The sequence below is a fragment of the Hemitrygon akajei genome, chromosome 9 (genome assembly GCF_048418815.1).
Source record: "Hemitrygon akajei chromosome 9, sHemAka1.3, whole genome shotgun sequence".
Classification (NCBI taxonomy): domain Eukaryota; kingdom Metazoa; phylum Chordata; class Chondrichthyes; order Myliobatiformes; family Dasyatidae; genus Hemitrygon; species Hemitrygon akajei.
In genome coordinates this window covers 114,556,946-114,573,127 of record NC_133132.1, presented here as the reverse complement: position 1 = coordinate 114,573,127, position 16,182 = coordinate 114,556,946, and the positions used below count along the sequence as shown (strand labels likewise).

The 16,182-nt window shown below is 36.7% G+C and overlaps 1 protein-coding gene across 18 annotated transcripts in view; it reads left to right on the top strand.

Moving 5' to 3' along the window:
* LOC140733456 (myelin transcription factor 1-like protein) overlaps positions 1-16,182 on the top strand; it is a 444,485-nt gene that overhangs the window by 279,678 nt on the left and 148,625 nt on the right. For 17 of the 18 annotated variants that reach the window (XM_073056807.1, XM_073056806.1, XM_073056819.1 and 14 more), the window contains one exon: positions 905-1,116. The exons of the other annotated variant lie outside the window; for it this stretch is intronic. In XM_073056807.1, coding sequence (XP_072912908.1) covers positions 905-1,116 — 212 coding nt within the window. The remainder of the gene's footprint in view (positions 1-904; positions 1,117-16,182) is intronic. 18 annotated transcript variants of the gene reach the window in all.

Below are 16,182 nucleotides of genomic sequence, written 5' to 3'. Positions count from 1 at the left end.
ATATACTCTGTAAATTACAGCATTGACATTCTGGAACAAATATTTTCCCAATTGTTTCTTATTTTTTTCCTGTTACTTTTAAAGGACTGTATGATACAGGAGTATGGTCCTATGAATTTTAGCATTCCTTGGATATCTTTCACATTATTCATATGTAACTCTATAGCAAATGCAAGCAGAGCGTACGCTGGAGGCATCACAGATGAATTTGACCATCATTTACATCAAAATATTTTTGGAGGGTATTGGAGTGATACAGATCAGGAGTGGAATCCACACCTGATTTTCTTTTCCCTAATTCAGGGTGTAGCAGTCATGTCTTGTACTTCAACAACCTCCCCAGATTGACTTAGGGCAGATCATTAGCTCAATGGTTGTTCATTCCTGGTCAACATTTGACATTAAAGCTGTGGCATTCCAAGATAATATATCAAAGAGATGGCTTGTATAGCCAATTTTTAATTATTAAAAAATCATGTGATTCAGAGATGTCTTGGAAATTTGCACTTTATTTCTATTAATCGTAATTTCTAATAAATCAATGTTCTGTCATTTTAAATGTCTGCAGAATCATAAATAAGATTTCTATTTCTTCATTAATTACAAAGAGTTTATATTCTAGGAAAGCATGAAAACGTTAGGGTAAATTTTCTGCTCCAGGGCCCCCAGTCCAGAAGCCTGTGTGGCACCACATTAATTATGGACAACAAATCATAGGCTACAGATGCATAATTTCCCAATACCTGCTCCCTGTGGGGGCTGATCCACACTGGAACACTGAAGTGGAAAATTTGCTCTTATAATTTGAATTGTTTATATCTTAACCTGTGAACAAAGTGTAAATTCTTCAACAAGTATGTAAGAAGCACAGGTCCTAGTAATTTACATATCTCTTTCATTTTAGGCCTATGTGTTTTGTTAAGCAGCTCGAGATCCCACAATATGGCTACAGACACAATGTTTCCACCACCACACCTCGATCTAACCTGGCAAAAGAGCTGGAGAAATATTCTAAGACTACATTTGAATATAACAACTATGACAACCAAGTTTTTGGAAAACGAGCTATAGCTCCCAAAGTTCAGACCAGGGATGCATCCCCCAAAGGGTATGATGGTAAGAAACAAAATTTACAATATTGTAGAACAATCATAACAAATGTTTTTCAAAGAGTTTTTTTTTAGAAGAAATGGGTTTGAACTTATAGGATTTATTGTATTCTGTTTTGTAAGCATTTTCAACAGTTCCTTCAAACAGTACTTGACCAAGACTATACAGTATGTAAATACAAGATCTTAAAAGCATAATATCAATGGTAATTGCTGACACTGTTAAAGCTAATGGAGTTGAAGCTGACCACTCATGCCTATTACATGGACAGAGGACAGGTGCAAAGAAGTCTCATTTGGAAGGTCATTCTTCCTTGCATCTACCAATAACAAAACTTTGGCCCTGGATATGCCAATAGGAAGCTTGAGACTCCGTTCGTGCATCCAAAGGGAAATCAGCTTGCACTGAACAAACAACCTCTCTCCCAGTGTTAGGAGCAACTATGCCACAAGAATTGCAACTGCTATTCTCTGAAGAATCTCTGTAAATTATCACCAAAAGATAATATTTTGGCAAAATGTTTAACTGAATGTACAGCCTCAAAGAGATTTCCATCTCGTAACTGCAGCCTGCTCCCAGCCTTAAGTTTAGTAGGTTCTACTCCTGCACTCAACCCTGAAGCCAATGTGCTCCTCTTGAGACCTGACAGCAGCAAATAAAAATCAGGAACCATTTTGCTGTTGTCCTGCATTTGGACTCCTTGGGTTCATGCAGAGATCACTACAGGTGTACTGTACATGGAATTCAGTTTGATGTCACTTCATAAGCATCTACAAGTTGGGATATTGAAGGAAAGTCATAATAATGTCAAAAACCAAAACAATTAATACTATGAAATTATATTAAAGCATACAGTCAGTTATATTTGGGGGAAGCTGCTTTTGTATGATTGTATTATTGTGTGTGATATTGTTACATAAATTAGGGAAGTGCCAACAAAATGTGACAGTTACTGGTTTTCTGATAAGAAAATAATCTTTCATTTCCCGAGGATGATGGTTTCTCAGGGACACCCAATGAATTTGACAGAGAGAAAAAAAAAATCAAGAAAATGAACAGAGGAACAGATTTGTTGACAGCTTTAGCAGAGCCCTGAAGGAACAACACCGATTCACAGGGAAAAAACAATCTGCCACAATGTGGAATTCTTATCGCCGAGACTTGAGTTAAACATAGTGCAGAATCCTTTCTGCTATATAGTCAAGATTAAATTGCCAGAGCGGTCAGGTCGGTGCTTCTTGTGGCTGCTGGCTATATGTGTTAATCCAGAACGATTCAATCTGACAAGAGATTTGTATTAGACTTGTTACGTCTTGAATAAAGACACAATCTTGTAGTGGAAGCAACACAATGTTGGAGAAGAGAGCAAAGGACAGGGGCAATTAAACTTGGATGGACAGGTTGATGACGAGGGCCTACAGAACAGAAAGATTAAAATAGACAATTTAGAAGACTATTGCCTTTGCTAAACCCAGAGCTTTCTCAAATGGATCCCACTGTGTTAGTGACATTGGAAGAAATGTAAAGGACATTAAAGTAGCATTACAGTCCTAAAGAAGTTCATCAGGCTAATTTCTGGAATGAGCGGTTACCCTATCAAGAAAGGCTACACAATTTGAGCCTGTCTTCCTGAGATGTCCCATGCTGTTCTTTTGTTGGTAGGCCCTCACCTGCACCCAATCTCCCTGCTGGTAGGTTTGACACTCTGCAGCCAGCACAGTACTCTGGGCTTCAAGAACATATTGATCGGAACCTTTAAAAGCTTGTGTTAGTGCTATATAATACTGCAACATGCTTTCACTCATAGTATGGATGTCCATTTGTTTAAGTAAAAAGGGATGGATGACTAGCAAGCGCATGGGGCATCCTAAAACTACCTCATGCGGAGATAGGCCTGTAACGCAGCTTGGAGTGCAATGCATTATCCTGACGGCCAGCGGAAGCGCGTTTGGCCATATAGCTCAGTCTCATCACCCAATTTAGCTAACCTGCATTTCAAGGTCCTGTTCTATCTTTCAGCTGTTCCGTAAGATTGAGGTTGATAAGGACAGGTGAAATGATGCTTACACTACAAGGCTTTCATCAACTCATGTAACTTTACCTGTAAATTGAAGATCATTATCTGCTGGGATTTTCTCGGGATCCCAAACCTAGGGATAAATTCTCATAATAAAATTATCAACAGTTACAGCATCATTTCTCTGAGTTGGATCAGGTTTTACCAATGGGGATAACAAACATGATAACAAGTGCATAATCACAACACATCCATTTAGGTAACTGCATGAAGTCCACTTGGAGGGCTCAGCGGCAGCAGATACCGAGAGTGTCATTCAGAATTCTGTCTCTGGTAGATCATATAGTTGCTGTTACTTTTCTTGTTATGATTGTGAATCTCTCACTTACAGTTATACCCGTCATCATACCCGTTACAGTTTGGCACATTGTGTGCTTTAGTCCATCAGTCCTTTCAGTCCCTGACGCATCACGCTGTAATTGTACTTGTTCATCAGATGTATTTGGAAAGTATTGGCAGCCTGATCACACAGGAGTGCTACGAGGTCATAAAGCTGTGCTGTTGCTGCCTTAGCAATGGAGTCAGTTCATATATTTTCTCTGGTTATTTCCTATGAGCTGCATAGTGTACAGCAACAATTGCAGTCAGTAATTAAAAAGCAGGAAAAGGTTCATAGTTAGTTCACTGTGTTTTATCAGAGTTCAGAAGAAGTATAAAACCCACATAGTTTCCTTAATTGTCCATTGTCATGCACCACACCTAAGGCATAATAAGATTCATCGTAAATGTTTACAGCGGCACAAAAGATTCAGCTCATTGAGCAGAAACAGGAGGGAAGGAAGCTGTGCCACCTCAGATGTCGCATGAGATGCACACACTGCATATCCACAAGGATTTTCCACTAAACGTTTTCCCCAGTATCAGATCAAGAGGAAAAGCCACTCAAGAAAAATACATGCTGGAAATCCAAGCAACACACACAAAATGCCAGAGAAAATCAGAAGGCCAGGCGGAATCTGTGGCAAAGAGTTAACAGTCATTGTATCTGGCCAAGACCCATCATCAGGACCTGATGAAAGGCATCGCTAGAGTGGATGTGGTTGTTTCCAATGGCAGGGAAGTCTAAGGCTAGAGGACACAGTCCCAGAATGGAGGGATGTCCTTTTAGAACAGAGTTAATGAGGGATTTCTTTAGCCAGTGAGTGGTGAATCTGAGGAATTTGCTACAACAGGTGGCTACGGAGGCCAAGTCATTGGGTATACTTAAGGCTGAGGTTGATAAATTCTTGATTTGTCAGGGCATTAGGGATATGGGGAGAAGGCAGGAGATTGGGGTTGAGAGGAAAATTGGATCAGCCATGATGAAATGGTGGAGCGACTTGATCAGCAAAAATGGCCTAATTCTGCTCCTATATCTTATGGTTTTATCATCTAATTAGCAAAAATTATTAATTATGAATGCTACAGTGCTTAATATGATGACAGCTTTACAAATGTTTTTACAAAACATGACACATAGTGCAGCAAATACATATCACCATCTCAAACCTCACTGCCTCATCCCTGATCCATTTTCATCATCTGTGTCAGGGTCATCCAGACATCTGTAGGTATGTTGTAAATTGATGTTGCTAGGTCTACAGAGAGAACTTGAAGTGCATTCTGTGCCAAATAGAGAAGGAGACCTGATGTACCTCACCAAAACTGTAGCATTTAGCATTGATCCCTATTTTGGAATGTGAAAATCTGTGGGGGAAGAAAGAGAAGAGAAAGGAACAATATTAAATGAGAAAAGCCTTAATTAAATTTATTGTTGGATAAAGTGCACGAAGTAACCATATCCCTTTATGTAAAAAGTCTGTAGGAGACAGGTTGTTTTTCATTCGATTTGAAATACCACAATGTTAATTAGCATTTTTATTCCATTTATAGTATTAAAATTCTTCTACTATTCTGAACTTTAAAGAAAGGTATCCAATCATATATTTCATTTTTGTTAAGATTATTAATTTAACAGTAGAAAGATACAATTATTAGATATGAATAAGGGCTTTTGATCTTGCCAGCATTCTGGACCAGAGTTTTGGCTATCCTTAGGAGATTGTTTAAATCATTACAGACATCCAGGAAATGAGATCCAACATAGATATCAAGCAAAGTTGGAATAATCTGAAGTGGCACAAAAATACACCATGCCATGGCCAATGGAGAAGAATCAACTTGTTATTAGGTCTATCCAGGTGAGGCAGGACAAGAGGGTCACAGACCCTCAATTGCCAAGTGGGACTGGAAGAATGGTTTTAATACACAGTATCACAGTGTATTTGCATATATCTGGCTTAATACCATTTTTGACACATGTCCTCATAATGGATAGTGATTTGAGAGTCACAAATGTGCAATCAATAGACTCTAGTCACTTGTAAAGCCTGTTGTTTAATTGAAATCATGGCTGGCTTGTTGTTGCTCCTGCTGTGACCCAGGAATCCAAATACTGAGATGTGTTCGCCTGAGAGCATCTGTCACTTAAGACATGCAGCATGACATGGATGGCTAACTCAATGAATTTCCCTGCACAACATGCTTATTAAACCTATAACTCCTGATGACTTGGGCACCTGTCCAAATCTTCAAGCATTACTGTAGTAAACAACATCATATCTATAAAAAGGGATCTCGCTGCAGTCCTTCAGTGCTGTGAGGTGAGTATTACGAAATGGAACATATTCTTTTTTGATACAAGTAGATGTCAATATTCTTTGACACTGATTTCTCTTAAACTGTGGTAGCAAAATCTCTAAAATTTAAAGTTACTCCAGATTGCAGTTTGCAGATTAAGATGAAATAATAAACAGTGGATAAATTCTGTTTGCTTGTATCTATTTCAATCCTTAATAAGTGCTGAGATTCTGGAACAGTGTTTTTACAATTCACCACTAGTGACTAAATGCTTTACTAGAATGACTTCTACATATATTTTAAAAATCCCTATTTGTGAATACTTCATGAATAGTCTTCAATTGTTCCTTTTGTGAAAAAGTTGACTTTTAATGCAGATTATATTCTTTATTTTAAAAAAATTAAATGAGCACAAATTTATCCAGAGAGTAGGCTGAAACATATCTGCAGTGACTGGAAAGATCCAGGTGAAAATAAAATGGGAAACATCAAAATCTAGAGCTGACAATTTAAGAGGAGTTTTGCGAGACTGTAGGGAAATGTTGTGCATGAGGAAAAATAGTGCAGGGAATGCTTCTGTTCATTAATAATGCAATAAGTCTTCTGGCTATATTTCTGTGGGAGTTCGAATCAGAAATTAAGTAATAGCAGCCGTATGCAAAGTGCTATAATGCTGAATCTGATTAAAATGTTATGCAACTCTTTAAGTCAAGGTAATGCATATCACCCTGCCAAAACAAAAGCTGGAAGTGCAGTGTAAGGTAACAAAAGGTGTGGAAATATTGGAATTTCCTTCTGTTTGGCTAATGAGCAGTTAGGCAGAGGTGATTTGTATGATTTTATCAGCATATTTAATGAGAATAAAACTGGAGTAGAAAGAAGTAAAGATGACACCAAAGTAAATTTAATACCGCTTCTTACAATGAAATAATGAATTTTGTTCTTTTTTTCTCTCTCTAATGCGTATAGCAACAACCCTTTCCATTTATTTAACTATGTGCTTGGAATGGAAAGGTGTGAGGAGAAAGGGCATGCTCTCTTCTAGTTGCTGCAATCAGGAAGAAGGTACGTGAACCTAAGGACTCACTCCACCAGGTTCAGAAACATTTATTACCTATAAACCAACAGGCTGTTGAAGCAAAGGGGATAACTTCACTCAACTTCACTTGCGCCATCACTGAAATGTTCCCACAACCTATGGACTCACTTTTAAGGACTTTTCATCTCAAGTTCTTGATATTTATTGCTTATTTACTTATTATCATTACTTCTTTCTTTTATATTTGCACAGTTTGTTGTCTTTTGTACGTTGGCTGAACACCCAAGTTGATGTGGTCTTTTATTGATTCTATTATGGTTCTTGCATTTATTGAGCATGTCCGCAAGAAAATGGGTTGTATATGGTGACAGATGTGTACTTTGATATACATTTACAAAGAAATTTCACCAGGATGTTGCTTGAAATGGAGGGCTACAGTCATAAGGAGAGATTGAATGTGCTGGTTTATTCTCACTGCAATGTAGGAAGCTGAGGAGTAACCATACAGAAATGTTTAAGATTATGATGGGCACAGAGAGGAAAGGTATTCAAAACTTTTTTTTGTAGGGCAGGACAATCCAAAACTGAAGGGTACATGTTTAAGATGAAAGGTGGAGGATTTTCACAGTGGTGAATATCTGGAATGTGTTGCCAGAGGAAGTAGTGAGGTGCAGTACATACAATTATAATGTTTAAAAAGCATTTGAACTGGTAATTAGATAGGAACAGTACAGAGGGATTTGGGCCTAATGTAGACAAATTGGATTGATGTAAGCATCATGTTTGACATGGATACATATTTTGTTTCAAAATACAGCAGGGGACAGGCCTTTCCAGCACACCAAGCCATGCTGCCCAACAACCCACCGGTTTAACCCTAACCTAATCACAGGACAATTTACAATGGCCAATTAACACACCAACAGCTATCTATTTGGATGGTGGGACAAAACCAGAAACGCGCACAAACATGGCAAGAAAGCATACACTTTCTCACAGAGGACACTGGAAATGAACTCTGAACACTGACACCGTGAAATGTAGTAGCATCACGCTAACCGCTAAGTTATCGCAGTGCCTCACGGGATAAAGTAGGACAAAGAGCCCATTGCTATGCAATTCCATAATCACTTTGAAATAGTTTCCCTTTATTTCATCTTCTGATCTATCAATAAGAATATAAAAACATAAGAAATAGGAGCAGGAGTACGCCATCTGGCCCCTTGAGCCTGCTCCAGATTATCAAAATAAATAGTAGACAATTGAGGAGCAAGAATTAATCCCTGGGCTACTTCCCCTGTTACATCCTCCAGCACAATTTTTTCCAACTGTTTGCTCTGTCATAGCCACTTTTTCAATCCACACTGACACATTTCCTCCAAAACCTCGGGCTCTTAATTTATGCTCTAGATTTTCCTCTGGTACCTTGTTAAATGCTATTTGTAAATCTAAGTATGCTACAATTACAGATTCTCTCTATCAACTTTCCCTGTAAGCTTTGTCAAACACTACTTATTTTTCATAAAATAATGTTGTACAGATTTTATTATATTCTGCTTTCCTAAATAACTATTTTCTCATTTAATTATTTCCTCATTGACTACTGGCTTTAGCTTCTTGACAACAATAAATGACACCTTTACTTCCCTACGCTCTACTTCCTTTTCGGAGTCACATTGGCCACCTGGAATTTAGCAAGTTTGAAAGTTTTCAACCAATGAGTCCACTATCTCTGCAGCTACTTCCTTTAAAACCTTTGGTTGCGGATCTTTGGATCTTGCTGATCCGTTTGCCTTTGGTCCTGTCAGTTTTTAATATTTTATCCCTTGTGATCGGGATTTTTGCAAATTCATCAATGTTGTTCAAAATTAGTCCGCCTTTCACTGTATCTAGGGATATTTGCCATGTCCTCTACTATGCAGAAAATTGAATGGTATTTTTCTTTGTTTCTTGTTTTAATTTATCAGAATCATTCCTTTGAAATTGACGCTTATCTTAGCCACCTTCTTCCTATTTATATATCCATAAAGACTCTTATTGCTTACTTTGATATTACATATAAGTTTTATCATCAAAACTAATTTTCTCTCTTCTTATGAGATTTTAATATTTATGTTCTAAAATCTTCCCAGTTCTCTGGCCTATCACTATCCCTTACCACTGTGTATGCATTACTTTTCAATTTGAAATTATTCTCACCACTTTTGTTAACGATAGATTGTGCACCCTTTGTGCCTGGATATCTGCACTGTTCATCTACTGACCTGGCACATTTCACCTTTGACAAACCCATCTTCATGCCATTATAATAATCCTTCTTATGTTGAAGGCCTATGGTATGCAAACTGCATCTGGAATCCTGTGGCAACACACACAAGTTGCTGGAGGATCTCAGCAGGTCAGGGAGCATCCATGGAAATTAACAAACAGTCAACGTTTCAGGCTGAATCCTTTCTTTAGTACTGGAAAGGAAAGGGAAATACACCAGAAAAAAGATGGGGGAGGAGAAGGGGGATAGCTAGAAGGTGATAGGTGAAGCTAGGTGGGTGGGAAAGGTAAAGGGCTCCAGACGAAGGAATCTGATAGGAGAGGAGAGTGGACCATGGGAGAAAGTGTGAAGGAGGGACACCAGGGGGAGGCAACAGACATATTGTGGTCACTCTCTCCTCGGGGCTCTGTAACCACACGATCTCATTACACATAACTAAATCTAAAAATTCTGGGCAGGATCCATACTGTGCTACTGTAAGAAACAATCTCTGATGTACTCCACAAATTTTTCTTCGCTACCCCGGATAGTTCTCTCAATCCAATCAGTAAATAATTTATAATCTTTTCTGACAATTTGCTGTTTCCTTCAAACTTGCTTTTCATATTTTCCCATTTATTCTATGCCCAATTGAAACATCACACTCTGAGGCCTGTAGACTACTCCCATGTGTGTCTTCTTTCCTGTGCCATACGTACAGTCTACACAACACAAACTGATTATACATTATTACCTTCTGCCTCCATATTGTGACTCAGTGTTGATTTGGCAACTTTCTTGATTATCAATGCCATTCTGCCTACTTTCCCTTTTGGCCTTTGGAATATTGTATAACTAGTAATATTGATGGACATCGCCTTTCTGAGGCACCGCTCCATGAAGATGTCTTGGATATTACGGTGGCTAGTACCCATGATGGAACTGGCTTATTTTACAACTTTCTGCAGTTTACTTCAAACCTGTGCAGTAACACCCCCACACCAGACAGCAATGCAGTCTGTCAGAATGCTCCCCAGGGTATAGCTGTAGACCTTTGAATGGTTTAGGTAACAAACCAAGGCTCCTCAAACTCCTAAAGAAATATAGCTGCTGTCTTGCCTTCTTTACAGCTGCATCAATATGTCAGGACCAGGTTAGGTCCTCAGAGTTATTAACACTCAGGAACTTCAAATTGCTTACTCTCTCCATTTCTGATCCCTCTATGTGGATTGATTTGTGTTCCCTCATCTTACCCTTTCTGAAGTCGACAATCATCTCTTTGGTCTTATTTACTTTGAGTGCAAGTTCGTTTCTACAAACCCACTCAACTTCTGAAACTTTATATCCCTCCTCACTATCCTGTACTACCGTTCTCTCTGTTTTTCATGAGGTATTAGACATCTTGTTCTTGGAGATTTAACACACCTTTCTGAAGATGATTGGTGAAATACAAAATTGGAGAAAAAGTGCAACCTTAAAAAAAGAAAAATGTTGTGAATAGGTTAATGAAAGGAAAAAAATCAACATATTGAGTAGATTTAGTCTGCACTGCTTGGATCTAAACCATTGTCTATATTGTAAGCAGAGTGAAAAGTGGAGCATGAGAAACATCACAGATGTTAAAAAAAAATCTTCTCAATTTTCATCCATCTAAATTAGCTGAAGATAATATTGAATAACTTCTGTTAGTTTTGCTCATGATGCTTCACCTCCACACTCTGTCAAGCTGATCCTTTGTCCAAACAATAAAGACAAAGTCTGCCTTTGTGGTAAATCCATAACCACAACACTCCTAGACTAAAAAGAGGCTTATTTCCTGATCTTTCTTCATGACAATAACTAGGAGATGTGCATGTCTGCCACAAGTTAATTCTAAGCTCTCTGCTTTGCCTTAAATTTTATATTCAGAAACAAATGAAAATGTGAACAAAGCTGCCATCTGGAGAATAGTGATATAGCCAAGGTCTGCTTGGCCATTTCATTACATGTTATTTTGCATTATAAATAGATGATTTCAGGATCATGGTTTTACTTTGAACTCTTTCAAACTAGAAGCTGAAGGATTACTATTTATCTCAAATACAACTGATGGCAAGAAACTTCAGTCATTAGTAATCACACATTAACTTGCATTCTGGTGGCATGATGTTAATGTATATGATCTTGGTAATTTCATTGTGAGAATACTATACTAGCTGTGACCAGGTAGCCCAATGGTTTCCATTTTTATAGCCACCATTATCAATTCTGTCAATAAGTCTGAAAATAGAAACATAGAAAACCTACAGCACAATACAGGACCATTGGCCCACAATGCTGTGCCGAACATGCACAAAATTATTTGCCATTATTAAAAACAATAAAAGAGGATCTTGATAAATGGATGATATTACCAATAACATTAATAGGTAGAGTTAATGTTGTAAAAATGAATATATTTCCTAGATTGCAATATTTATTTCAAACTCTACCAATACAATTACCTCAGAAGTTTTTTCAAGAACTGAATAAATATGTAAGGAAATTTCTTTGGAAAGGAAAGATGTCAAGAATATCATTGGAAAAATTGACATGTAAATTTGATTTAGGAGGGTTACAACTTCCAAACTTTAAGAATTATTATAAAGCAAATCAACTTAGATTTATTGCGTCTTTTTTGATGAAGAAAAACCGGCATGGATTAGAATAGAATTAGATAAGATAGGAGAAAATACACCAGAAGATTTATATATAAGTGGGAATCTAAATGGATACGGGAAAAAAAAGAATCTCCTATATTAAGACATTTGATTAATTTATGGAATAAGGTAAATATGGATGATGAGATAAAGAAATCTTTATTAGCAAAAAGGACTTTAATTCAAAATAGTCTTATTCCCTTCACAATGGATAATAAACTTTTACATAATTGGTTTCAAAAGGGGATTAAATATATAGGTGATTGTTTTGAAGGAGGTATATTGATGTCGTTTGATCAATTAAAAAATAAATATAAAATATCAAATAACACTCTTTTCTGTTATTTTCAATTAAAAGCTTATTTACGAGAAAAACTGGGACAAACAATGTTGATACCAAAACCTAGTGAAATAGAAATATTAATTCAGAAAGGAAAAATTAAAAAAATTACATCTTGTATATATAATTTGATTCAAAAGCAGACAATTAAATTAGGAATTCATAAATCAAGACAAACATGGGAATCTGATCTGAATGTTAAAATTGATGGAAAAAATTGGTCAAGATTATGTTCTGATAGTATGAGAAATACAATAAATGTTCGACTTAGATTAATACAATATAATTTTTACATCAATTATATATAACACCACAGAAAATAAATAGATTAAATTCAAATATGTCTGACCAATGTTTTCGATGTAAACAAGAAATTGGTACTTTTTTACATTCTACTTGGTCTTGTTCTAAAATTCAACCATTTTGGATTAATTTAAGATTTTTATTGGAACAAATTATTGGAGTACAACTTCCACATAGTCCATTGCTATTTTTATTAGGAGACATTGAAGGGACAATAACGAAATTTAAATTGAACAAGTATCAGAAAAAATTTATAAAAATTGCTTTGGCAGTAGTCAAAAAAGTTATTGCAGTTACTTGGAAATCTGATTTAAATTTAACTATGGATCGTTGGAATAATGAAATACATAGTTGTATTCCATTTGAAAAAATTACATATAATTTAAGAAATGAATATGAGATATTTTTGAAAATTTGGTCACCATACTTACGAAAGATAGGATTAGATACATAGGTCCTTTGAAGATAAAATTATAGTAATTGGGGAAAGTGAAAATAAATATCAAAATTATTTTGAACTCCATGGAACATGTGGGGATCCTCCGATATCCAGGCAATCTTTCTTCTCTTTTCTTTCTTTCTTTCTTTTTTTTTCTTTAGATAAGGATTAAGGGGGGAGGGTTAAGGGGAGGGGGGAGGGTTAATATCACTTTTCTTACCATTTCATTATTACATTTATTCTTGTAATTTCTAAAATTCAATAAATAATATTTAAAAAAAAAGAAGATTGAGATAGTGCTTGGAAATTGAAACGTAACAAGTGACAAATGCTGGGAATCTAAAATATAAACAAGAAATTCTAAAGAAATCAACAAGTTAGGCAATATCTTGGAGAGAAAAAATATATATAACATTTCAGATCAGTGAGCCTTCATCAGAGCTGGGAAAAGTGGGGAAAATGTGTGTTCTAAAGTGTATATGCATAAATGCCTGTATCAATAGACAATAGGTGCAGGAGTAGGCCATTCGGCCCTTTGAGCCAGCACCGCCATTCAATGTGATCATGGCAGATCATCCACAATCAGTATCCTGTTCCTGTCTTCTCCCCATATCCCTTGAGTCCACTATCTTTAAGATAATTAGCTGCACTAGTTAGTTGCACGGTTCTACCACTAGATTAAAGGAAAGAGGTGATTGCACTGAGAGGGTACTCTGAGGATTTACGCCAATATTGGAAATTTTCAGTTAAGAGAGAAGACTAGATAAACCAGTGTTTGTTCTTTGGATCAGAGCCTCTAGCCTCCTCTCCTAGCCTCTAGTGGGAGCCTTAATTGATACATATAAAATCCTATCAAGCCTTGATAGAGTAAAGTTCAAAGTAATTGTATTTTCAAAGTGCATATATGTCACCGTTTTGAACCCTGAGACTCATTTTCTTGTGGGCATACTCAGTAAATCGAAGAACCATAATAGAATCAACACTTGGAGGAATGTATTTAGAATATTATCAAAGGTTATAGGTGTGGATTTACAACCCAATTCACTTACGGCAATCTTTGGGAATTATTCCAGAGGAAGCAGGTAGAGTTCCTGCTTCCACTCAACATGTGATAGCCTTTTCAACTTTACTGGCTAGGAGAGTTATCTTGTTATACTGGAAAGATTCTAATCCACCTGTTGTTTTTAACTGGCTCTCCTCCATTATGTCCTGTTTAAGTTTGGAGAAAATTAGAAGCCGGACATTTGACACATCTTTTAACTTTGAGCAAGTCTGGTGACCCTTTATTCAATATTTTCATATGATTTAATTTTTTTTTTTAATTTTTAGGGGAAAATTTTCCTTATCCACAAAGGTTCTGAGATGACTGGAAAGATGTTTTTTTTCTTCTTTTTTTCTAATTTTATCCTCAAATGGACTGCCCAATCTTTCTTTTTTTTGTTTTAGGTTAGTTCAGCGGGTTTTTTTTCTCCTTATTAATAAAATTTCCAATTTTTTTTATGATTTGTCAAGAGGAGTTGTGGTTTCTTGTTTATATACTATATACAGCAGCTTAACATTATATTTAATTGACCTTGACAGTATATATTTTTTGTTGTTTCTACATCTTTTGTATTATGTTTGCTACAACTTCTCCTCTGATTTGTATTTTTTTCTTTGTTGGAAAATTATTAAAAAAAGATAAATGAAAATGAATGAGAATCAACAGAAGACTTCACCCAACAGGGCAGACAAACAACAAACGTGCAAAAGACAACAGACTGTGCAAATTCAAAACAGAAAAATAAATAAATAAGTAAACCAGTGAGCAATAAAAATGTGAGAACATGAGATGAAGAGTCCTGGAAAGTGAGTCCATTGGTTGTGAGAACTGTCCAGTGATGGGGCAAGTGAAGTTGAGTGAAGTTGTCCCTTCTGGTTCATGAGCTTGATGGATGAGGGGTAATAACTGTTCCTGAACCTGGTGGTGAGAGTCCTGAGGCTCCTGTACCATCTTACTGGTGGCAGCAGTGAGAAGAGAAGGAAGTAAAGGAATGGAAAATCAGGGGGGCAAAATTAGTAGAAGAATTAAAGGGGAGATGAAGAAAAATCTTCTGTGTCGGTGTGAAGCTCATTGCATGGAAAAGGATAGAGTTGCAAGTTACGCAGTTTATAAAGCCGACATCACACTGATACTATTCTGGATTACCCATGACCAGCTAGACTATAGTCCCAATAGTTGAAGGTGAGTTGAGGTTGGTGGCTATTTTTTTAACTGGCACAGACACAATAGATCAAGTGGCTTCCTGTAATTTTCTGTGATTCATATTGTGAACTTCAGTGTGGGTGGACATGAATCCCATTGGAAGGAGTGTTCACTTCATGAATCTACATGTGCTTTTCTGAAAAGTGCTTTTATTTCTGAATTTTAGAGACATTTAATTGAAGCAGCATTCAACTGCTCTCTGGTCAGACTTAAAGGATCCTCTGATGTCATTTCAAATAATAACTGAAGAGTAGAGTTCTGTCTGGAATCTTACCTGTTATTTCTTGAAGATATTTATTGATATTCAGCAGGTAATTTTCATCTTTCTGGCCTCATTTTACAGGAAAAAAAAGTATTCTGCAGAAACTCATGAAAAATGCAGATATTGAAACATGTTTATCAGTTAATGCAAATGATCTTTGGTAAGGCATCGCAATAGCAGAGCAGTTATGTTGAGTGATGTTGTTACAGCTCAGGGTGTCAGGGTTCAGTGTTAAATTCTGATGTCATCTGTAAGGAATTTGTACATCCTCCTGTGAACATGTGTTTCCTATGGTTGCTCCATTTTCCACCCACAGCCCAACAACATACCCGTTAGTAGGCTAACTGGTCATTGTAAGTGTTGCTGTGATTAGGTTTGAGTTAATTAGATGAATTGCTGGATGGTGAGATTTGTTGGGACGGAAGGACCTGTTGTCCGGTGAACCTCTAAATAAAATTAAAATATTCTGGTGTAAATCACAGAAATGCAATGATTCTAACACTTCCTAGACCCGTACACCTTAGTCTACAGTTCTACAGACATGCATTGCGGTAGAGCCCCACAGGGTGCGGTACTCCAGAATGCAATTCTTGGATCATTTATAGGATAAGAAGGCCACATTTGTTTTGCTTTTGAAATATCATTTCTCACATGCAAAAGAATTGTGTTTTCATTGACTGACTTTGCATCCTTTAAAGGGCCACTCGCACACTCAACCCTTCCATGGTTAGCTAGAGTTAATTTTGGAGTCTCCCTGGAATTATTGAATGGTACATTAAGATTTCTGAGTGAGTTCATTTAAGATGCTTTGCTGTTCCTCCA